This window comes from Hirundo rustica, chromosome 3 (assembly GCF_015227805.2).
Source record: "Hirundo rustica isolate bHirRus1 chromosome 3, bHirRus1.pri.v3, whole genome shotgun sequence".
Classification (NCBI taxonomy): domain Eukaryota; kingdom Metazoa; phylum Chordata; class Aves; order Passeriformes; family Hirundinidae; genus Hirundo; species Hirundo rustica.
This window is the reverse complement of record NC_053452.1, coordinates 18,736,779-18,761,271: the sequence shown is the minus strand read 5'-3', so window position 1 is coordinate 18,761,271 and position 24,493 is coordinate 18,736,779. Positions and strand designations below refer to the sequence as shown.

The 24,493-nt window shown below is 42.5% G+C and overlaps 2 protein-coding genes across 2 annotated transcripts; both read left to right on the top strand.

Annotated features, from left to right (window-relative positions):
* The first annotated feature begins 907 nt into the window (after positions 1-907).
* On the top strand, positions 908-18,067 carry FBXO28 (F-box protein 28). Its single transcript, XM_040059879.2, has 5 exons — positions 908-1,127; positions 6,957-7,066; positions 8,057-8,195; positions 10,754-10,949; positions 12,786-18,067. The coding sequence occupies exons 1-5, from the start codon at positions 915-917 to the stop codon at positions 13,178-13,180; spliced, it is 1,053 nt and encodes a 350-aa protein (XP_039915813.1). The 5' UTR covers positions 908-914; the 3' UTR covers positions 13,181-18,067.
* A 630-nt stretch (positions 18,068-18,697) lies between these two features.
* Positions 18,698-23,529, top strand: DEGS1 (delta 4-desaturase, sphingolipid 1). Its single transcript, XM_040060325.2, has 3 exons — positions 18,698-18,876; positions 19,642-20,384; positions 22,517-23,529. Exons 1-3 carry the CDS (start codon positions 18,795-18,797, stop codon positions 22,661-22,663), a joined length of 972 nt encoding a protein of 323 aa, XP_039916259.1. The 5' UTR covers positions 18,698-18,794; the 3' UTR covers positions 22,664-23,529.
* Positions 23,530-24,493: the final 964 nt, after the last annotated feature.

Sequence of the window (24,493 nt, the reverse complement as noted above, 5' to 3'; positions counted from 1 at the left end):
CCCCGGCTGCGCTGGCTCCCCCTGCCAGCAGAGCAGGGGCAGCTTGGACACCAAACACAGAACCGGGGCTCGCCCATCTATAGGTAAATACAGCAGGCCGGATTACTTTGTAATAAGGATGGCGTTGTTGTGCCTCACTTTGGAGCTACAGGGGTGTTTTCCACCCTGTAGCTGCCTCGCTGTAATCCAAGCACGTTCTCCCGGTAGGTCACTGTGCCCGTGCGGCCGGAGCGCTGCCGGACTCCTGCGCAGCAGCACCCACGGAGTTTTGGGAGGTGCTCCCCAGTTTCCTCGGTGGGGCATGCAGAGGGAGGCACTCATCCCTCCTCTCCGGCCTCCAGGCGTAGCACCCGAGGGGATGCGCAAAAGCAGCCCCGGGGGATGTTCAGGTTGGATATTAGGGAAATTCTTCACGGAGAGAGTGGGAACCCTGCATGGGGATCACAGAATCGTTAGGGTTGGAAGGGACCTCTGGAGATCACCAGTCCAAGCGCCTGCCAAGGCAGAGTCACCTGGAGCAGGTGCCACAGGAAAGTGTCCAGGCGGAGTCTGAATGTCTCCAGAGAGGGAGACTCCATGATCTCCCTGGGCAGCTGTTCCAGTGCTCTTGCCACCCTCAGCTTAAAAAAAATCTCCCTCGGGTGGGGAACTTCTTGTGTTTTAGTCTACGGCCCTTGCTCCCCGTCGTGTCTCCGGGCACCAACGGACAAGAGTTGGACACCATCGCTCGGGCACCCGCCCGCGAACGGCTCCCCGGGCAGGGATGGCGACCCCGAGGCGTCGCGGCCGCGTTGCCAGCAACGCGCCCCACATTCTCTGCGGGAACGCCGGGGCGGGCCCGCCCGTGACGGCTGCGGAAGCGGCGTCACAGAGAGGCGGTGCCGTCCCCCCGCGGAGGAAGGACGGGCTCCAAGATGGCGGCGCCGGAGGAGCGGCTCGTGTCGGAGGGCGAAGGCGGCGCCCCGGGCTCGGCGCGGCTCTCCCCGGCCCCGCTGCCGGAGGCCGCCGAGCCGCTGGCGCCCATGGAGCCGCCGCCTCAGAGCAACACGCTCATGGGGCTGCCCATCGTGGCTATCGAGAGCATCCTCAGCTTCCTGTCCTACGATGAGACGAGCCAGCTGCGCTTGGTAGGGGCCGCAGAGGGCAGGCGGCGGGGCGGGGGCCCCGCTGCGGCCGGGACCGGGCTCGTCCCGCCGGGCTCAGCCCGCCTGGCCCGGGGCAGGTGCGGGGGTGGCGGCGGCCGCGGCGCCCCCCGCCGGGCTGCTGCGCTCGCCGGGGAAAGGGCTGGATGGGGTGGGGTGGGATGGGATGGGGCTTTCTCCCTTCTCCGCTCTCGGCGTGCGCTTCCATACACGCATTCCTAAAGCTCTTTTTACCGTCTCTTAACCCTTTCATTCCTTTCACGCTCAGTGAGAAAGCACCGGGCTGCTGGAGGCTCGTTTCTCCTACTGACTGGTTGGGGTGGATAGTCTATTGTGTCTCATATGTGTGTTTATTTTTGCTTATACGGCATAAGCCTACAAGTGTAGGAGGTGGTGAGCCTGCTGCTCCAAGAATCCTCCTCTATCTAGAAATGTGGGTCAAAAAAGAAGATGTAAAAGAAAAAAAAAAAGATTGCCTGCTTCTTCCAGTCTTAGTGGAGTTGTAATTAATAACATAGGGTATCTGCACCTCTGAACTTGATAATGCCAAAAAACCCTGCAGCTGTCAGCAAGGAGATCAATGTATATCAATATTTAACTGCCTGCATAAGGAGCCCGATGTAAACCATGTCATATTATGATACGCTGCTGTCTTACTGAATCTCTTATGAGGTTGTAAATGGAATAATAGTGAGGGTATTCATGCACGGCTTATATAACTCTCAGTAAACGTGCATGCACTGCACTGTTCCTATTTTAAGAACTCGATTAGTCTAAACTGGATAATATTACAAGTGTATTTCTGCAGGAAATTGGACTGCCCATGTCCTGGATCAGCAACCTGAAGTGTTGCATCCTGACGGTAACTTTAAACCGAAAGCTCTTGAAGCAAAAAAATCTCTTCTCATTTATACTGCTCTAAGCATACCAGTTCCTAAATATTTCTAGAGTGTGCTGTCAGTTCCTTGAAGACTTAGCTTTTTCTGTGAGAGTAGGTAGTGGATCTGTAAAAAAGGTGTGGTGCTTTCTGAACCACAGAGTCGCTTGAATTAGAAGGGAGCCACAAGGATCACAAAAGTCCAGCTCCTGGCCCTGCACAGGACATCCCCAAGACCGCAGGTGGTACTTGTAGTGTGACCACGGGGAAGGGAAGTACATCACACGGTGTTTGGATATGCCACGTTTCAGGCTTGGAATTGCAACAGCCGGCACAGCCCATGGCTGCACCTTTCCCGTTGCATCTTATGAATGGTACTGCCTGTGGGAGCTCTCACAAGTCAACAGAAGGCTTTTTCTTTCTCCAGCACTAAGTGTTTGTAAGCAATGCTGTGTTAGCAGTGAAGGTGAGAGTAGGAAAGGTGATGATGTCAGGACTAAACCAGCTGTTTAACTGGCACTTGGGAAGTAAAATGTGACACTTCCATGCTCTCTTGTATAGCACCTCCAAGTTCCTTTTTCCAGAAGACGACTGCCCCTTTCAGAAATATGCAAAACCAGACTGGATAAATACCAACTTTGAAACATACATAGAACAATACTGGGTGTAAAATGAAGGAAACTATTCGGTCTTCCCCTATTTTGAGTTTTTGAGTCAGTGACAGCCAAGAAAATTAATCTTCATCAAATTCCTAACTGTTCCCTTAAGCACATCAGAAGGCATTATGAGCATTCTTCTGAGAAGAAAGTAGCCCTTTGTTAGCCAGCAGTAATGTAAAAAATCAAAGCCTTTCTGGTTTGAGCCAATAAGCTTGATCAGCTGGGTCTTTCAGGTGGCTGTTCAGAGCTGAAGGTGTTCTTTTGGCAGTTCACTGAGAGGCAGACACTGAATATTCTTCATAGCTCCAGGTGCTGTTGTCAGAGAATTAAGGTAGCCTTTAAAAATAGCAATGCCCAGGCATAAATTCATAATGAAATTTCATTGCTTTGGGATTTTTAAAGGTGCTGAGCAGCCTTTGGTAAGTCCGGTGTATTCCTGCTCTAAGAGCTGCCTTGCACAAACAGTAAATTTTTGTTTTCTCTGGGAACTGATTTGAAATGCTTATCAAAGATGAATGAGTGTATCTTGTAATAAGTAATATTTTGCTGAAGATGCATTGGAGGAGCACGTTAATTGAATGACAGGTATTAAATTGCTCAAGTCTCGTGCATATTAGAAACATGCCCAAAAGCAGCCTCGTTACCCCTTAGAATGTGGGATTCCATGGGGTAAAGCATCTTGAGGAAGGCAGGAAAATCCAGGACATCAATCGACCTAAACAAAGTTTGATCATACGTGTTTAGACAAAAAAATGCGGATTCCTTAAACCAATCATTTTGATGCAGTCTCTGGATCCCAGCGTGGAAGGAATGGATGTCCTAATGTGCTTTTTATTTTGTATCACCTTAGCTCAGTGATCCATAAAAAAAAAAGAAAAAGAAAAAGAAGTCCTCTGAGTTGAACTGGGTTTGGATCTAAGTGTGTATACGACAACAGACTGAGGAGTTGGCTGGGTGGGAGGATACAGAACACCAGAATGTTTTCAGATTGAAATGGAGATAGAAACATGCATTGTTTATGTAGACCATAATGAGAAGCACAATCTCAGGCATAAGATCCAGAAGTCTTTTTCTGTCACCAAAGGATGAGGTAAAAAACATTTCCTGCTTGTGATGATTGCCATCAGGCAAGGCAAAACCATGGGCCCCTCATTGTGCAAAAAGCACTTGCTTTCCTGAGCATAATGCTTTCTGCTGTTCCTGGGATTACTGTGTGTGAAAGCATAAATGAAGCACCTACTGGTTAAGCAGTGAAGTAGATCCAAGGAAAAGAGACTAAACAATAGGTATTCAGAGAGCAGTCATGTCTGAAATGAGGGAAATCTTGAGCCCTCAAACTTTTGTTCAGACAAAGTGAATGAGAGGAAAAGCAGCAGCATTTTGCTTTCATCCCTTTTGAGTATTTACTTCTTCTACTTCCTCTGATGATCCTCATGAGAGAAACAGAAAACCCCAAATATCCCAATGTCTGAAGCTGTAATGCTCTGGACAAGCCTCCTGTGCAGGCTGACAGGGAAGCTCACTATCTTCCAGCTTTTGAAAGCTCCTTTCACTGGGATATTTTTAGTGATTTGCAACAGCTTTGAAATTTTTACCTCAGTGGGATAATAATGAACTTCTTAGATTCCAGTTTCTTTTTCAGTCACATATCTGAGCTTGGAAAGGCACTTCCATTCAGGCTATTACTACAACAAGCATGATTAAAATCACACAATCCACAACCTCCTTCCATGAACACTCTGAGGAGGTTATCTTGGATTCTGCCACACGTCAGAATTACTTAGAGTCTGCAGCAAACTTGTGCTTATTTCCTGCACAGAACAAGTAAGGACTGATAGCCTTTGGACAGCATGGCTTTAATATTTCCGCTTTCAGTCATTCTGTGTTTACAGGCATTTCTATTTTAAAGTTTCTCGATGAAGTTATAAGCATTTTGCCACTTACTTTACCCTAAAAAGGCATTTTACAGAAGTTGGTGTCAGTGTACCATCTAAGAAAATAACATGTATTGAATCTAAATATTCTAGGATATTTTATACTTGTTTTGGAGTTGGTTATCTGGTGATGAAACTTGGAAGAAGTAAGACATTCTTGAGGAAACGGAAGTTAGTAGATTGTGTCACTTTGTTTACAAATTAAATGGAAAATTAGTTTATAGCATCATAGAAGGCTGTTGCCACATACAAGTCAGCACATGAAGAAGCAGCCTCTCTGCTTTTTACATGGACTTGGAATACCTTTCTAACCCTGCAACTTGAGCACAGGTTCTGGCTGGACTTAACCTTTGAGGAAACACAGCCTCTTTCAGCTCTGTGACTAAAATAAGAAAATAGTCACACCAAACACCAAAATTGCAAATACAAGGATAAGGAAATTCAACTTATGATGTGTCAAATAGCTAACATCAAACTGTCTTGGACTACTATGGACACCTAAAAGTGTAATGATGCTGCTTTGCATATGACTGTGTGCAGTCTAGAAGAAGTATATTGTTCCTATAAATCCAAGTGCTGTGGTTTACATGGTGAACCAGCTGAGAATTATGAGATGATTGGTAAAATAAGTTGCAAACAAACACTTTCGATTTCTGCTGGTACCGGTGTTTGGGTTCTAGACTGACTATTGGCTAAATACGTGTAATGTCGAGAAATTGGAGCGAATAATTCTTCATGCTGCATAGGGTAAGCAAAGGAGGAGGATTAGGAGCCCCAGTGCGGTTCGTGTCTCGGGCTGCAGCTCCCTGGGAGGGTCCCTCTGCCGGCAGATGTCACTGTGCGCGGGTTGAACGCCCCTCTGCCGCCGCCGAGCGCGGGGCTGAGCGTGGCTGGAGAGGTTTTCCTTTGCGCCCGGCGACTGCGGAGCTGGAGCAGCGCTGCGCACGTACCGGTTCCTGCCTCAGGGATTCGGTGGCATTAAAGCTGCGAGGAAGCTGCAAAGCCTTGAACTCAAAAACGATTTAAATCCGTGCGCCCCTGGAGCTATGAGCTCCGGGAAGAAAGAACGATTTCCTCCTTCCCGTAGGAAGGGCCAGCATTTTTTGTTATACGCAGGAGATGATTTCACTGGATCACTATATGGTGGGGCAGAGTGTGCTGAAACTCTCCCTCTGCAGTTTGCCTGTCTGATCCTTCTTTGTTAACCAGAAAGATCTAATAGTGAGGAGCACAGACAGATCCACAGTCACTGCTTAATGGCCTGTTCATACTGAGCTGTCTGAAAGTGGTCAGTTCTCACAGAACTTCAACCAGCTGTGACTAGAGGGAGACTCAAAAAGCAGAACTTCTTTCTGTTTATACAGAAGGCATTACAAAAGTAATTGCAGGCTTCTCTGGGAGAGGTGAGAATCCTCTTCCTCAAGGTATAAACTTACACAGACTTAAAAGTTATGAAATGAGTGTATGGAGGAAAGGAGTGTTTATTAAAAAAAAAAAAAGCGTATTTATTGGCAAGTAGGGTCACAGTGGGAGCTGCGGACTTTAGAACTTAAAAAAACCCAACAAAACCAAAACAATTTCAATGAACAGTTGGTCACTAAGCTCTTGCATCTTCAGAACTGAATGGCAATTGCTTAGACTTTTGTATGAGTTGGCTTTGTCCTGTTACTGGTAACTTAGTGAAGGTTTAACTTTAGCAGTTTATTATGTCTTCTGCAGTTCTTAATGTCCCTTTCTCCTGAAGCTGTGGAGCAAAAAACTCCTGAGACTATTGGTGTCCAACATAGGAAATAAAGGATTCTTTTAAACAGAGGTGAAAAGACTTCCTCATACAAAAAGGAGAATCTTGTTCCATGTGCATTGTTTTCCATGTGTTTTTAAATTTAATAGTGGTTGACTTCAAAAACATAAGCCTTAAACACTGGAGGAAAACCACCGTGATTTCTTGTCTTTAAGGGTTTCTGGTTTTGAGACTACATAATATTAACTTGGTCTGCCAGAATCACTCTGGAGACCGTGCTAAAAGCTAGGTCATGGGCATTTGCAACTTCCATTAAAATCAGAGGAAATTGTATTTGCTTCTAATCAGTTGCATTCAGCCTACTGTCTCCTGTTAGGCAAAATTAATAGATTTATTTATGAACTGTGTGGAACATAGTTGCTCCTTTTTGCAGTATCATGATCTTTGAAGATGGGAATGCTTGAATCTCAACTGCAGTTTTTGCTTGTTGAAATGGAGCAAAAACCAGTAAGAGAGTCTTTTGCTACCTGGCAAGTAGGGATAATAGTAAAAGTGACTTGTAGCCTTAATTGAGCCTTAAGATTTCTTTTTACTTAAATACAGGTTTGTAAGCGAATGGACTTGGTTTGTCAGAGAATGTTAAATCAGGGATTTCTGAAAGTGGAAAGATACCACAACTTGTGTCAAAAGCAAGTTAAAGCCCAGCTTCCAAGGTATGTACCAGTTAAAACTGGAATTAAATTTAATTGTGTTAGATTAATTTAAGCAGATTATTGAAAAGCAATTCCCGTCTGGCTAATTCCTCATATATATCTTGAAAATCTGAGTCATATTTGCCTTAATTTCTTCTTTTTTTTTTTTTTTTTCCTTCCTAGTAGCACCTTGAACCTAAGATTTAATTACAGAATAATGGTGTGGAAAGTGTGTCTGATATTTCAAACATAGAAGGTTGGGTTCTGTATTACTCAGCTCTTCTGGCAAATCAAGCAAGGATTCCTGGGAATGAATAAATGCCATTCCTTTTCAAGACCAACTGCCTTCACTGATCATTTAGCAAAGGTGCTGCTTAAAAAAAAAGGGCAAGGTTTTTCACTGGCAAGGATTAAATGGGAGCAAGGAAGATTTGACATGTGAGCATTACTGGGAACTGGCTTCTCACTAAAGCAATGTCTTTCTTCCTCTTTCCAGTGAATAAGTACAGCTGCTGCTGTGTCCTATCAGATTTCCCAGTCAGAGTGAAGAAACTAAGTGCTACTTAGCATAGAGATCCTTTGTCAGAAAGCATTTCTATCTCAACCTAAACTTCATAGCAGTTCTTCACTACCTAAGCTTCACTACTAATATATTGCATTTATTATTTCAGTTGCATTGAAGTACTGACTGTATGAGTGAGTGGGATAAAAATATCCACTTTGACTCAGTGTCTGCTGCTAATTAGTACTGCAGCCTTGTTCTTAAATAATCCTAAATTACATACAAAATTTATGGAGCACATAAGGTATAGTAATTATTTAGAGAACAAATGTTGTTTAAGAAAGTGTACTGTGCTGTTACTAGCTGGGTCTCAGTCAGTATCTTTTATTTCCTTGAAGACAAATGTTAGCGGTTACAAGGTTTTAAGGGTGAAATTAACTTGACAAATGTTACAGTTTGATTTTTTGACTCCTTGTTAAATCAGTGTCACCTTGTGGTCTGTTTTCCAGACGGGAGTCAGAAAGGAGAAACCATTCATTAGCTCGCCATGCAGACATCCTCGCTGCTGTGGAAACGAGACTCTCTCTCTTAAATATGACTTTCATGAAGTATGTGGATTCCAATCTCTGTTGCTTCATACCTGGAAAGGTAAAATGTAGACTATATTATGTGAATATGTATCTGTGTTTAAAAAATAGGATTGTGTAACTTAGCCTGGTACAGCTGGAGAAAATAGATATTATGTGCACGCGCGTGTGTGTGTATATATATGTATATATATGTATATATACTTGCAAACAAACCTACAAGCAAATACTCTGTTTTACCAGGCAGTCTGAAATGAATAAACCAGGCTGTACTTAAATATTAATTATTTTAAATTTGATTTCTATTTGCCCTTAGATTCTCTCTTCATTCTGACATTTGGCTTGTGGTATACTCATCCTCCACAACCTTTTAGAAAAAGCATGTGATCAGGCCATCTGAAGATGTAGTAATTTAGACTACACATAGCACTAAGCACTCAGTCAATCAAGATTCTAGGCACCTTTCTTAACGGTTTGAGTACTTCAGGTTAATTGAATTAAGGTATTTAGTATGTCAAAACACTGTTCTGTATTACAGTGGATGGTATACTTTTGTACAGTAGGTGGAATTAGTTTTAAATGTAAAGTGTGTTAAATGGGAACATTACTGAACAGTTCCGGTGTTTTAGAATACCAGCCCAGCATTAAATATAAATTAATGCAGGCAAGATGTACATTAGAGATACCGATGTTTTATAAGCTGTGAAATCACCAGTGCACAGTTGACAAAATTGTGCTCAGAGGAAGACTGGTACAGCTCAGGGATTAAATGAGATCAGTGAACATTATCCTAACATTCTGTTCATTGATCTTTCCACGTAAGGTTCGGATATGTTGGTGTTACTTTTTGTGGGCAGGGAACCGAATTACAGTGAGATGAATGGAAAATGGAAAAGGTTTCTCTTGGATTCTGGGGAAGAAGCATGCAGTGGTAGGATAAGCTGTGGGCATGGAATGTATTCTTGTCTTGAAGAAGTAACTATTTCTGTACACTCCTGTTGGCTTGATATTTAATTAATTTTAAATTATATTCTTACTTGACTTTATATTTTTTATATACCATGTATTTTTAAAAAATGAATATAATGAAGTCAAATGAACTTAAATCCCTGATTCACCCACGGTGAATGGTAAAAATGTTGCCCTACTGTTTTGAAGAGTAGAGAGAAAGACAGTGCTCACCCTAGATCAGGGATGTGCAAGAGTTGGGCAGGTGAACTCGCTTTTCCTTGTGGGCACCAACTTATATGGACCTTATAAGGACTTACAACTGCTAAAAAGTTTGTGTTGGGGGTTGGTGGTGTGGGGGTTTTTTTTGTTTTGTGGTGGTTTTTTTTTTGTGTTTTTTTTTTTTTTTTTTGTTGTTTTTTTTTGTTTGTTTGTTTGTTTGTTTCTTTTTTGTTTTTTGTGGGTTTTTTTGGTTTGGTTTTTTTTTTTTTGGGTTTTGGTTTTTTGGGTTTTTTTTATTATTATTTTTTAAAAATTATTTACTTAGTGTGTGAGTTTGGTAGCACTGCTGCTCTCTCAGCACAGTTATCAGTTCACCCATTAATTAATATTTCAGTCAATCAGATTCAAGGCTTAGTGTTGACTTGCAGTCTGTGGTTTCCCTCCCACCTGCTTCGCTTCCCTCAGGAAATTTCACCACAGAACTGCCAGGAAGTGAATTCGTGTTAGAGTATGCAAATCCTGATTTAAGGTTCTGAGTGGTAGCAGAGCACACTGATTTAAGGTTCTGAGTGGTAGCAGTGTGATAGCAGAGCACTGCTGCAAGGTTTTATACTGAGGATTTTGTTGCTAACAGGATATAAAGTAGATGAAATTAGAGATGTCTTTTGTTGTTTGTTGCTTGATGAGAAACTTAGTTCTTGTCTAGCTTCTGGGACTTTTTAGCTAAGCTTCCTTTATCAGAACAGAGGGTGCAACTGTATTACAAGGTCCTTATTATATGTGTTCTTTGGAAAACTCTTCAAATATTCTTAATCCTATGCAAGATACCTGTGTAGCTTTGGCTAAGGGTCCAGCACTCCTATTTTGACCTGCCTCAGACTTTGATTCATAAATTAGTGAGACACCCTTCATCTCTCTCTCTCTCCTAACCAAGGGGCTTTGTTTCCCAAACCTTTCCAGGAGAGTTTTGTTCTCTGTCAAAAGTGGATTGATGTTTTGTAAGTGAATATATTTTGGACTTAATCTGAATTTGCAGTATTTTGTGTGTATGGAAGTGAACTCAAGTAAATATTTACAGCTCTTCAGGCTAACATAATGCTAATTCTTGCCACTCCAGTTCTGTTTCGTAACTGGCAGGGGTAGTGACTGCTCTGCTTTGGGGCTTCTTGCTTCAGGTTCTCCTGAAGGAAATTATCATGCTCTGCTGAGTATAGATTATGTAACTTGCAAGCCAATGAGCGTTATTTCACGACTTTGAAGAGAGCTGTTGTGATAGACTAAATTAATAGCTTCTCTGGTATATCATGACTAGCACTTCAGAAAGCTGATCTGGAACTAAAACACGCAATAGTGTGCAACTGTTATGTGGTAAAAACCCCAGAATTCCTAGAACAAACTGAAATAATCTTGCCTTTATCAGAAAATCCTAATTCTTCTTAAATGTTTTAGGTAATAGATGAAATTTATCGAGTGCTAAGATATGTAAACTCTACAAGGGCTCCTCAGAGAGCTCATGAAGTTCTTCAAGAACTAAGGGACATTTCCTCCATGGCTATGGAATATTTTGATGAGAAGATTGTTCCAATACTGAAAAGAAAGATGCCTGGGTCAGATGTATCGGGACGCCTAATAGGAACTGCCCCAGGTATTAATTCCAACGTATAGTTAAGTTTTATTCAGTTTTTTTATTAAAGAATCGCAGCACTGTATGTTTTCAAAGCTCCCTCCCTTAAATGGGAGCTTTATTACATAAATATTGATGATACTTGTTTCTTAACGATGCTAACTGAAATTCATTTGCTTTGAAATTCAAGGAGCCTTTGTACTACCAAAAGAACAGTCACTTGAATGTATGTTAGTTATGCATAGTGTGTATTTGTTAAACAAATGCTTTTGTGCCACCAATGAATGAGACTTTATCACTGCATTTGGTTGAAATTTGGCACATGAGATGACAACTAGATGTCTTTTATTTTTAGGTCAAGCTGCAAATGAATTTGCCTAAGCTGTAGTACATAGAGGGCGAGAGTGGGCTTTTTTTACTTTACTGGGGTACTGTTTTATGTATTAACAAGCAAAATAGTTACAGGTAATAGTGAAAAGGCAATTAAAATAACAGTCTATGAATAAGCCTTTGTATACTCAGTCAGACTTTTCCAGAACTTTTGTGAACCAAGCTCTAAGGTCATTGCCTCATGGCTGAAGTTATCCTAGTGGTAAAAGGCAAAAGATTGGTAAAATTGTAGAGTTTTCCCTATACAGGACGTGTTCACACTTTAGGAACTGTGAAATCTAACTCTCTAGAAAGATAACTTATTAAAAATTGGGGGGGAAATGCATCTTAAGCAAAAACAATAGGCCTAACTGCCGATGCTTTTGTTTCTTGTATGTCCTGTCCATCCTTTTAGCCATAAGTGTGTATGCCACCTTCTAATTCTATCCTGTTAGTTATGCTTTCATTTTTTAAAATGATATACCTTTTTTAAAATTTATATACTGGTTAATTTTTTTTTTTTTTAATAATATGTGTTAATACACACTGAGCCTCTCAGCTAAGGAAGTATTGCCCGCACCCACAGCTGATGTCAATCAGCTTTTCAAGGCCAAGGCTTTGTGGTGCATACGATGCCTCTCTCTTCTTGAGGGAAGGGCACCCCACTAGTGTCACATAATGGTAGCTGTGCTGGCATCCTAATGGAAAGAAGGGAGGAAAAGGAGGATGACTGTTCCAGACTCTTCTGTCTGTAGAGCACTTGCACCTTACTTGCACAGCATTGCTAGAAGAGTATAATGACAGCAAAAGTGATAGATATGTTTTATGGCAGAAAAAGTAGTAGATATATACAGTAGCTGTTAGTCTCCTTGATTTGCAGGAACTTTATTAGAATCAGCAGTTCCGAGCTCAGATTCCAGTATGGTTTTAGTGCTTAGGAAGAGTGATTCTAAAGAAGCATGGAAAATAAATTCCTTTCTTCTAAAATGTAAGTTACTCTGAAATACCTTAAGTTAAGTTCCAAACTATGAATTTTTAGAACTTTAGCTGTCTGCAACTAAGACAGCAGAATTTTATTGGTCTAGTGAAACACATTTATTCAGTCTTAACTATTCCATATTAAGTAATTTATAGATTTTTGGGGGGTTTTGTCTTAACATCTGTGACACTAAGTCTAGATGATGACACGATAGTTCCACACACTTTTTGATACAGCAAAAGGAGGGGGGCTTATATACAGGAAATGAATTATGAACTTTTTTCCAGACTACTGAAAAGTTGTAAGTATTTTAAATTTATCTGGTTGTGCTTCGAGATTACCACGCTCTTGTTAGACACTGAAGTGACTGTAAATCTGTTCACCTGTTCACATAACTTGCAGTGGGTATTCAGATTCATGTGCGGGGAGTAGGGATAAGCAAAATATGAATGCCGGGGCCGCGTTTCTACCCGTAAGCTGCAGAGTATTAATCACAGTTCTCTCTGAAGTTCCAGGGCCTTCTGCAGCACTGACAACAATGCAGCTGTTCTCCAAGCAGAGCCCTTCCAGGCAGGAGATCACCAAGCTGCAGCAGCAGGTGAAAGCCAACGGCACGGGCCTGACGGCGCTAAAGCGGGAGATCTCGGAGCTGCGCGTCAAAGTGCAGGAGCAGCAGAAGCAGCTCCAGGATCAAGACCAGAAACTGCTTGAGCAAACCCAAATCATTGGGGAACAGAACGCCCGCTTGGCCGAGCTGGAGCGCAAGCTGCGAGAGGTGATGGAGAGCACAGTAGGGAATTCTTCAGGTTCTGGCTCAAACGAACAATCTCCCAGGAAACGGAGGAAGGCGGTGGATTCCACGGACTGTCCTAGGAAATCTAAACGCCTTCGGAACAGAAAATAACTGGGAAGGAAATGGCACCTTCAGGAGGATACACTGCTCTAGTAGCCCAAGCAGACCTGCTTGTTTGGATACTGTGACCAGCTCCATGGTGTCACTTAGGCTGCTGGCTCTTCAAAACACCACTTAGACTTGAACAGTAATTTTCTTTCATTGACTTTTCCCCTGCTTTCTATATGGGTGGGCCTAATGCACAGAATCTTTAAGATTTGCAATAGCTATATACTAACCAGACCTGCTCTGTTATGTTTTGAAGGGTTAATCTTTTTTTCCGTGCAGATGTGTTTAAGGTAAACTTATTTGTGTTTATGTATATGTTCACATGGAATCTTAAATAAATTGTCTTAACTGACTAAATGGTTAAGAGTAAAAACAGATGTCCTGTTCACTTGAAGGAAAGATCCGCTTTTAAAACCTTGTTTTTGAGAACTTGACCTTTTTTGTTACAAGTGACCTTGTCTGGAATGTCTGAAAAGTAGTTAATACTTTTTGGGGTTCTCTGTAATGAGTAAAACTGACTTCTTAAGCTACAGTATTGGCTATATATTTTTGTAAACTTCCATGGAAGGGCCTTCTATCCAGTCTTCACATGCACACACCCTGGTTCTAGGTCTTGGGAGCCATATTCTACATTTGCATGGATAGATGCATGTACAGCTTAGTCAGCCTGCCAAAAGCACTTGCCTGAAACTGTTCCAAACTCTGGGAGAGAGCACAGAGACCTGTGAAGCAATTCCTTTGTTCCTCAGCCGTCAGAGTCTCTGCTTTCAGCACAGCGGCTTCCTTGCAGCGAGGTGGTCTGGGGAGGCGAGCGGCAGAAGCCGTTGAGCCTGGGCTGTGTGGCTGCCACTCGCCCTGCCTGGAAGGCAGGGATTTATTGTTTGCCAAAGCTGGAGAATGGAGAGGCTGCCTGTGCGTCTCTTGTGTCATAGGCCGACACCGAACACCTACGAATTGTCCGTGGAGTTGCCAAGCTCTGGGGACGTCATTCAAGTGAAATGCTGTATTATGGAAAAACTTAAACTATTTTGTGTGTCTGTGTTGGGGTTGGGGTGGAAATTTCTCTGTAACACTGATGACAATATCCTAAGCTTCCCTTATCCTAAAAGGTAAATCACTTCAGACAGAGCTTTAATTTCTTTTGCACTTCTGTTTTGAGCTTGTATCTGGAAAAGCATGTCTTGCACTGTTCAGTCTCTCTGGTCACTTTAACCACCTCAGAGTTGTGTACAGTGATTATTACCCCCCGCCATCTGTATATTTTTGGAATCTTATACAAACAACATTGTCCTTGGTTTTGTTTTAATGTACTAAACTATGTAGCTTTATAATTTGACTTACGTTTTCTTTTTTTAACCAGCTGCTGCTTTGTCTTTAGGTGGTTCTGAATTCCACTTGGTATGGTACTGAAAATGCAAATGCTGCATTTGTAGCTGTCCGTAATCTTGATATTGCTGCTGCGGTTAATGTGCAAGTTCATTTTGTATGGCTGTCAGCATAACCTAGTGCCTGTATTTAAAGCACCAAGCAAATCAGAAATTGTCTGGTCAGATACTATGTAATCATGGAAAACTGACAATTTTCCTGAAACTTCTGCTACAATTTTTACTTCTAAAACATAGTAGCTCGTACCAGAAGTAGCATTGCAAATGGCTAATATTTGACAGACATTCAGCTTTCAAATGAACTTTTCAAGTAGTTTGAGCCTTTTCAAAAAAAGGCATTTTTCTTAAGTGTCAAGGAAATGATAAAAGGCTGTCTGAGAGCAGACTTAAACTGCTGAAGGAGCATTTGCTTGTACTGGTTTTCTACAGAATGTTTTTTACAGGTAGCTCTATCTTGAAGATAGATACCTGCTATTCAGCTTAAAAATACTGGCATATACCTTTAACTTTTAAAAACCAATTTTGAGTCAAAGGGTCAGCATGATAGCTAGAATTACTGTGTGATACAAATTCCCTGAATGGTTATTTGTGATAAAAAAATCCTGTAATGGACTAATTACCAGCTACTTGTGGTTAAATACTTCCAAACAAGTGTAAACTTGTGAATTGCATTTACTGGAAAAGTTTATTCATACTTTTGGAATATTTTTCACTTTAGTTTCTTTATTAATTTCTAGAATATGCAAACAATTTTCCCCTCCCCACCATCCCGGTATACATATATATATGTACACACACACACACATACATATATATACACACACATACATATATATACATATACACACACACACATATATATGTGTGTGTGTATATATATATATAAATCATTTCAGGTTACTCCAGAGTAGCATTTCTGGGTCTGTTGGGGAATCTCTGGCTGTTCGTAAACTAAGCTGGCAAACAACAGCCAATTGTTAGGGGAAATGTTCTCTGGGAAAAGTTCCAACTTGGAACCTTCAGCTCAAGGAAGTATCACATGCTCCAGGATTGCAGGTGCATCCTGCTCCTCCATGTGCTGACAGTGGAATGGAATGAGGCCCGTGAAACTTAGGGGGTAGAGGGGAGGGGTTACAAGGCAGCTCTGAGAAATTCCACAATAAAGGTACAGCAGTGTTTTCTATTTCACATCCCAGCGAGGGAAACGTCAGATGGCTCTTGGCTGGAATGTACACCAGAAAAATACACACATGGAAAAAATGGAGTGGAGTAATTGTGTGGATAAAATAACTGGAACATTAATTTCTGACATCATATTGTCCCTTGTTAAATAAAAAGGATGAATTTTGCAATATATGAACAAGCTGATGAATCACCTGGAGTAAAAGTAAATCTCTTCACTCTTAGTGCCTGTGCACATTTATGTGAATTGGTGTATCAGCCTCAGAGTGGTTTAGGTAATGATCAGTGATTGTATCATCTATTCAAGGGGGAGCCTTGAAGGGAGACTGAGATGTAGTTAGCAAAATTATATGGAAAATTGATTTATTTACAGCCACTGTTCAGTTTTAGAACTTGTGGGAAGGGCTGAAACTGAAAGAAAGGTCAGAGCTGACAGGGAAAGCTATTTTAAGCATCTTATATTTAATTTCTTAAAGTAACTTAAAACTACTGATGCCAGCTTTACTGCTTTTCTAGAAACAGCACTTGCTTACAAACTGCTTTTTGTTTCATGGTAAGGTTGGGGATTTTTTTACAGATTTGTGTAGCTAGTGAATATGGTGCAAATGAGATCAAAAGATACATAGTAGTACCTTTTGAGGGAAAAGCTGTTTTGCAACAAGGTCTTGCTTCCCAGATTGAACATGGTATGTGAGGACCTTTCAAACCTGGGGTAACGGATGTAACAGGTGGAAGTGCTGAAGGAAGAAGGGCTACCTGCTTAGCAAGATAGATTTCACAGGTTAAAGAACAGATGGAAACAAATGGAAAGTCGTCAGTTCCTGATACTCAGCCTTGCACGTTAATCACCGAATTAATTAATGCTACAAAGGATGCCTGTGTGTAACTTCTTAATGTAGAAGGTAAGACAGAGTTGAACAGAAACTTAGTTGCCCTTATTCAGATCTTCCAACAGTGAATTGTGGGGAGCACTAGGATTGCCAAAGGAATTTTTAACATCAAGAGCCTCTTGAAGGTACGATGATGCAGGATATAGTGGAGTGTGTCCCTGCACAGGAGAGGATTCCCCGATTCCTTGGTGTTCTGATGGTTTTAAGAGGGTAACTGGCAAATTGCGGTGATAGATTGTTACTTCATGAATAAGTAAATTCAGTTTGTGGACTGTTTTACGGCAACATGTCTGCTGGTTGTGAACTATTCTGTTTGGCTCCAGTTGCATTTCTGTGCTACTGTGCCCTGACGTGGGCCAGCTCGCTTGTCCATGCTCTCTCCACTCTTGCAGTTCTCCTTCCTGGACCTCACCTTCCCCGTTCTAAGGATGCAGTCCTGGCTTTGGTTTACATGTAAGTGAACATTCCAGGATTTTTGTTCTAGCTTTGTGCCAGCTGAAGACACTGATCTTACTGTCTCTGGAATGGAAAACGTCAGATACAAAAACTGTTGGCTTGCTGAAGACCTAATATATGTGGAGTTGTTAACACAGACTGCTTAAACCAGACTGCTTTAATGCAGTGATTAAATAGGAAAGACACTTTGCTCTCCAGTACACTTGGGCAATTAAATTGTCCAAAGCTTTCCTATTATTATATATATTTTTAGTTGTTTAAACCTTGTTTAACTGCTCTGGAATGTTTAGTTTATAAACCTGGGATCTTCTGTTAATTGCACTACTGAAGTTCGTGACCATTTACAAACTTACATATGTTTGTGGTGCTGTAAACCTGCCTCTGTGTACTGAACTCCTGATGTGCTGTCCAGTGCTCCTGTCATCTGCTGTGACACTCCTTCTTTTGGCAGGATCCCTCCCATGGTTGGGGAGGTCTTTAGCACAATGATGGATAGCAGTGCTAATATTTGAACTCCAAGCAGAGGGGAACGCTGTCAGAAATGTTACACGTGGTGTTTGGAGTGCAGCTGAGTGAAACATTTGTGACCCCTGCAATTCTGCAGTCAGCTGCTGCACTGGCAACCCCAAAGCTTCCAGGTTTATTGTGAAACGGTCACCGACCAAAAAGTAAATAAAGTAAACCTGGCAAGGTCACATTGCCTCAGTGGGATCTAGACATCAGCTTTGCCTCTTCGCTGCACCAATCTTCACAGTCTGCACAATTCAGATTCTGTGACTGGGGGAAAAGTTGAGCAAAACCTTTTCCATGTCTCAACTCCTTGCTGCATTTTTCACTCCTAAATCCCACCCTAATGCACACTAATTAAATTCATGCAAACCGAGCTATTCACAAGAGTGATATGTGTTATGGATCCTGTGCTTTGTCCACTACTTCACTGCAAACATTTCCAAGTAGGGATTGAATTTCCCCTCCAATAGCCCTGTTGCAGACTTACAGCTTGTAGGCAGAAGACTTTTGTACTCATTATTACTAATAAATTTTAAGTGATGAATCATAAACCTTGAGATACTAATACTGCATGAAGAGATAAGGTGTCGTTTACTCTGTGATAATAGCCTCCATTGTTTTTATCACTACTGCTGATTTAGATTAAGTGAGTGGATTTTTGATCTACTGATTTAGATTATTATGAGTGGACAACTAAAATTCCAAGCAAGTAGTAGTTCAGCTTCTACACAGAGTAATCTTTCTCACTGAACTGCCCGCAGTCAGTGTTTCACGACAAATACATGCACTGACAGATTAAATGGAGGTAAGTTCTTACAGAGGAATTTGTAAAAGAAGTTCTTCAAATATCTTACCACAGAAGGGGAAGGAGGCGGAGACGTACGGGCGTTGGGAGTTGTAGTTCGGTGCCTTTAGGTCAGACCAGGGCAGCAGCTCGGGGACGCGGCGGTCGCTGCTGCCGCAGCCGCGGGCTCTGAGGGCGGCCCCGGCCCCCGCGCTCCCTCAGGGGCCGCCCCGCCCCGCCGGCAGGGGGCGCCGCCGCGGCGGGAGCGCGCCCGGCAGCCGGCGGCGGCCAATGGGCGGCGAGGGCGGGGTGGGGGCGTGGCCCCGGGCGCCTCCGCCGCGCTATAAAGTGCGGTGCCGGGGGCTCCGCGCAGCGGGCTGGCAGCCGGGAGGGGGTTTCGCGCTGCCGCCATGGGGAATACTGTGGCCAGAGAGGATTTCGAGTGGGTCTACACGGACCAGCCCCACGCCGACCGTCGCAAGGAGATCCTGGGTGAGGAGCCGCGGTCCCATCGCTTTTTGCCGCCGGCTGCGTGGCGGAGCGGGGGGGAGGCGCAGGGACACCCCACAAGATGGCCGCCGTTGCCGGGGGGCGGCGGGGCACCCGCAGCTTCGCGGCAGGGCGCCCGGAGCCGGGCCGGGCCCGCGTACGTGGAGGCGGGAGCCGCCGCCTTGGCGGCGCTGGCGGGGGAGGGGAGGGGAAGGAGGGGGGGCGGCCGCCGGCGCGGGCCGAGCCCGAGGCGCGGGGCGGCGGCGGCCCGAGCTGCCATCCCGAGCGGAGGAGCAGGAGCCCGGGGTCCCCGGCGGCCCCGGACCGCTCCCCGCCAGCGGGACGGGCGCTAAGGCGGTGTCTGGGTGTGTGCGCAGAGGTCACGGCGGCAGCCGCCAACACGGGTGGCGGATAACGGAGCAGAGTGCGGCGCTAAAATCGGGGCTGAGCCTCCTTGAGCCCTTCTGAATTACGGCTGGGTTGTCGGCTCAGGGCCATTTCCTTCCTGAGGAGGCTGGATATGGTACTGGTGCTTGCCATGTACGTGTCTAGTTGCTGAGCAACGTAAAAGTGCTAAAATTACTTGATTCCAAGTGATTCATTATAGCCGTAAATATCACAAGTGGAAAGTTCACGCGTTTTCATTACCTTTGCGGACAACTCCTATTTGGGACAAAGGGAAGAAAAAAATGGTAATCTATTTGGGATAGTTGGCTGTGAGGAGAGCTTTGAAATAACTTCTTTTTAATTGAGTTTTTTCTCATCTAGCTAAACATCCAGAGATAAAAGCATTGATGAAGCCAGACTACAACCTGATCTGGGTGGTTGTGCTGATGGTTCTGGCGCAGTTGACTGCATTCTATCTGGTTAAAGACTTGGATTGGAAATGGGTGGTCTTCTGGGCTTACGTTTTTGGAAGCTGTATTAGCCACTCCATGACTCTGGCTATTCATGAGATCTCCCACAACAGTGCCTTTGGCAACAGCAAAGCCATGTGGAATCGATGGTTTGGAATATTTGCCAACCTCCCTCTTGGTCTCCCCTACTCCATATCCTTCAAGAGATACCACATGGATCACCATCGTTACTTAGGCGGTGACGGCATTGATGTGGATATTCCTACCAACTTCGAAGGCTGGTTTTTCTGCACCCGTTTTAGGAAGTTCATATGGATTGTTCTTCAGCCTTTTTTCTATGCCATTAGACCTCTCTGCATCAATCCTAAACCCATTACTCGACTCGAAATAATCAATTTATTGGCTCAGCTCACCTTTGATGTGGCGATATATTATTTATGGGGAGGCAAATCCATTTTTTACATGCTTGCTGGTTCAGTACTTGGTCTTGGGTTGCACCCAATTTCGGGACACTTCATCGCTGAACATTACATGTTTTTAAAAGGACATGAGACCTATTCCTACTATGGGCCACTTAATTGGCTCACTTTTAATGTTGGCTATCACAATGAACATCACGACTTCCCCAATATTCCTGGCAAGAGCCTTCCACTGGTAAGTTAACTTCTAAGTTTATTACTTTTTCTTTAATTAAGGCCTACTTATAACATGAAAATAAGGTAGAACACTGACAGAAAAAAAGAAGTTGGGAGATTAAAAAGAAAAAAAAAAACCACAATATAAGCTGAGTGATACAGGAGGTAATTATTTAGCATTTTAGTGGTACCCTGAACAAGCTTTTTGCTGCTGCTCAATCCTCTTCCATAAAAGGAAAGGGGAGGGAGCACGTCTTACGCTTTGCACTAACTTTAGCTTTCTGTTATTACAGCCTGCCTTCTGAATTCTTGTTTGTAAGTATGCAAAAAACTAGTTAAGAGGTTGCAGATAACTGGAGACTTGTTATCTCTGTCGTTGAAATGTTAAGGATCGTATTGCAATGTGTGCTTATCAGCCTGTTCTATCAGGGACATCCTCTGGTGGGGGAAAAGAGAGGGTTTGAGGTACTGTTAATGTTTGTTGTACTGTTGACAAATGTTTAATAACTTCTCTAGTCTGGAGCACGTCAGTTTCCTCTAGCAAGGGCCTTTGAACCCTAAATAAGTATCAGCTGTACGTTGGCAGTGTAGGACAGGCAGAGTTAAGAGTTCTAGGCCAGGACTTAAACCTGTCATGCCTGCATGAGTAGCAGAGATGAAGTTTCTCCTCACTTCAGCCTTTGCTTCTTACAAGCAGGAGCTTCTTTCTCACTGTATATGTGTTTCCCAATTGAAGCATGGGACCACAGGCTTCAGAGTAACATCTGAATCTTCAGTTTTCATCAGATGCTAAATTTGCAATTTGACAGCAGCTGTACTGTTGGTCTTACAGCTTTGTTACTTCATTTGGCAATAGAGAGATCTTGTAAGATCATCCCTCTGGTGAAGTTTAAACTTGATTGGTATTTTTTTTGTCAGTGGTGGAACTGCAGCTGAAATAACTATGCCAGCAGTTTTAGCAGGGCAGGTAGATCATGCAATTGGTTTGTTTAAGCTTCGTGTGGTTGTGTTTTGGTGTTTTTTTAAGATAGACGATTGCTTTTATTCATAGATTTAAGTCTTTCAAATACAGCAAAAGTTGATTTAACTCACCTTTGATACTTGAGTCTGTACTGTGAACCAGCATTTCACTTTTTGGACAGGTACTTTAGCTATAAGTAGGGCATGAATTTTTCCAAGAATTTAATTGCAGGGGTAGATACTCAGTTCTGCTGCAGGACTCGTAATCCACAGCTCTGATAAGGAAACAAAGCCTTCTTTTGGAACAGTGCAGTTAATTTGATTGGACTCCACTGTGCTGTGTGCTAAAGATCCCCAAGTACTGAGCACTTGGTTCCTCAGCACTGGTGAGCTGAGTTACTACTGTTGAGTAAAAGTACTTTGCCTTGGTGCACTATTCTGTAGGTGTCACAATGGGTCAAAACAAGCTTTGCCTTCAAACCAGCCATGTAAATACCTTGAGTTTGTTTGTTTGTCTGTTCTTCAAACTAAAACTATGGAATTTTGTGAAAAATCCTTTTTGTTCTGTTCATGTTTTTAAGGCTTTAAGTGCCCTAGATAGCAGTACAGGCACCTAACTGAACCTGCGGCTCTCAGTTTAAATAGTGGTCTAGTTAACATGTGCAACTGAGAACAGAATATTTGGAAGCAGTTTATATTCATTCTTTGAAGTCTACCTTCAGAAACAAAACATTCCTCAGAAATAAAATGCCTTTTTTCTGCTGAGTACCAAGATTTGAAACTACATGTAAGAATAGCTGTGTTAAACAGCTCTTCCTAGAACTTAAAACATCCTTTTTACTGTTACTTGTTTATCTGTGAGTCAGCACTGAACTGAGTCACACACTGTCAATAGCAACCAAACCACTTGCCATTGTGAGCTCATCATCCTGTAGGTAGCACGGTGAAGGGACTTTGGAGAGTCAGCTGAGTTTGTTCTGGCCAGCTCCAAAAACTTCACAGGAGAGTTACTTAATAACTAGGGAATTGCTTTTTCCTTCAAGGAATGCTCACACTGTGGCACACGTGGCCTTTCCTGTAGGATCTAACTTCTGGAATGAAACTTCCTGTGCCGTTACACGTTGAGGGTTGTAAAGTTGTCACAACTGATGTTAATATAACCAGTAAATAAACCTCATATCTCTCCTTCAGGTGAAGAAAATAGCAGCTGAATACTATGACAACCTGCCCCAATATAACTCTTGGATAAAAGTACTGTATGACTTCGTGATGGATGACACAATCAGCCCATATTCACGCATGAAAAGGCAATTAAAGGGTGAAGTGAAGCAAGAATAAACTTCTGGTAACCAAAAAACTTTGAAATGTCTGCTTGCTTTAAAGTGGCTGGTGCAAAGGTTTCCTGCTAAAGCTGTTCACCTGTGTCCTGAATTAAGACGTACAGCAACATAGCAATGCATCCTTAAGGATTTTGTAGCAGACTCCTACCAGCTATAACATTCCTCACAGTCCTCAGATTCATTGGTTTAATGTGTCTCTGTTTGCCTAAGGATCAGTGTTATATGTATAATGCAAAATCACTTTGTTACAGAATTTACTTTGCTAGGTGTTAAATCTATATAAAATGTCTGTCTGACTCATAACAGTTTAAAAGTTCTCAGTGTAGTATACTGCCCTCAACTATTGCTATTTAGATGAATAATTTTAAAATGCTGTACTTACCTGTTAATTCTAAACTAACATGATTTGTTAACTTAAACATTCTGTTGAAAATGTTTCCGAACTGATGGTTGGAAGACCTAAATTTGCACAGAAATGTTCAGTCTGCTTTTGTTAAAATGTGTCATTTGAAGCAATGCTTTAAAGTTCCACCTTTTCTACTGAGAGTACCTTAAAGGAGCAGTCTATCAGAATGAAACTGGTGTCTTTGAGATGGCTTCTGTGGCTTTTGTGTAAGGGGGAAAAAAAAAAAAAGGTGGGGAATTCAAGAATATTGCCAGCTCCAAGGGTCCCACTTACTGCCTGAGCTGCTTCTGTTGGCATGTAGTGTGAGCAGGTGGCATTTAGGTAACTTAATATACCTGATGTGGGGTTTCATGTTGGAAAAATCTTGTTACAGAGTCTGGGAGTTTTCTGATCTTCACAGAAAAATCATTACCATGTTACTATTGTTTGAAATATAAATATTTACACTCATTTGGAAACTTGGCTTTTATGGAAAAGTGAATGGATTGAAGCAGATACTATTCTGGCAAACCAGTCTAGCTACAACCACTGACACTACTACCTATTAGCACATTAGTCATTTGTGTACACAGAAAGGTTGTTAAATTTGTTTGGTTTTTTTCCCCTTAAACCTACAGTACCCTCCATAAATACTTGTCTTTCTTACATATTAAAATGTGTGAGAGGTGGTGATATCAGACTTCCTGCTTAGGAAATTTTTCATTGGGAACAGATAGACTTGCTGGACAGTGAAGCACCTTTCCATACTTCAGCACAGTAGATTTGCCTTCTACCCTCTGATGCATTGATGATGGCTTTAAGCAGTCAAAACTGGCTACAAATCACCCCTAAATCTCAAATGGTGGCTCTCTGGTATGTTCTTCATTAATGTGAAAGATGGAATCTGAGGGAGGTGGAAGTTGTAGCTGCTGTAACTGAATTTCAGATGCCCTCAACTCCTGTATTTTGGGGTGTTTTTTTGGGGTGTTTGTTTTGAAGATGTGAGTGCCTGAGGTGAGTGTACTGATACATCTTAACTCGGTCTCGACTGTGGTGCTGTTTTAATGTGTGTTTTATTCAAGTGTGGGCCCTTATCTTGGCTAAGCAATAGAAGTGGTATGAAAGTCTGCCAGCCACCTCGAGTGACTTCATTATGTCCATAACCTGAGGTAGCCAGTGTGTTGCTCAGGGTGGAGTGCAATGTCAAAATAGATTTTGTCCAGTACTTTTACATGTAATTTGAAAGCAAAAACTAAAGTAATGCTGGGTGAATTTTGGATTGGTCCCTTTATGCTGAAGGACTTAAGCTTTAGGGAAATTTGGTATTTCTAAAGCAGATTTGAGACCTTTCTCTTAAGTGGTGATAAAGATGACCTGTAAAGAATAACTGACTTGGGTTGAAATACTTACAAAGGCTTAAGAAGTTGCAAACCAGTTTCTTTT

Bases quoted from the DNA above. Each gene is read 5' to 3' on its own strand.
- FBXO28 (XM_040059879.2), top strand. From the start codon at position 915: ATGGCGGCGCCGGAGGAGCGGCTCGTGTCGGAGGGCGAAGGCGGCGCC. The intron at 1,128-6,956 runs GTAGGGGCCGCA...ACTTAAATACAG, and splicing joins AGACGAGCCAGCTGCGCTTG to GTTTGTAAGCGAATGGACTT. The intron at 10,950-12,785 runs GTATTAATTCCA...TTCTCTCTGAAG, and splicing joins CCTAATAGGAACTGCCCCAG to TTCCAGGGCCTTCTGCAGCA.
- DEGS1 (XM_040060325.2), top strand. From the start codon at position 18,795: ATGGGGAATACTGTGGCCAGAGAGGATTTCGAGTGGGTCTACACGGAC. The intron at 18,877-19,641 runs GTGAGGAGCCGC...TTTCTCATCTAG, and splicing joins CCGTCGCAAGGAGATCCTGG to CTAAACATCCAGAGATAAAA. The intron at 20,385-22,516 runs GTAAGTTAACTT...TCTCTCCTTCAG, and splicing joins CTGGCAAGAGCCTTCCACTG to GTGAAGAAAATAGCAGCTGA.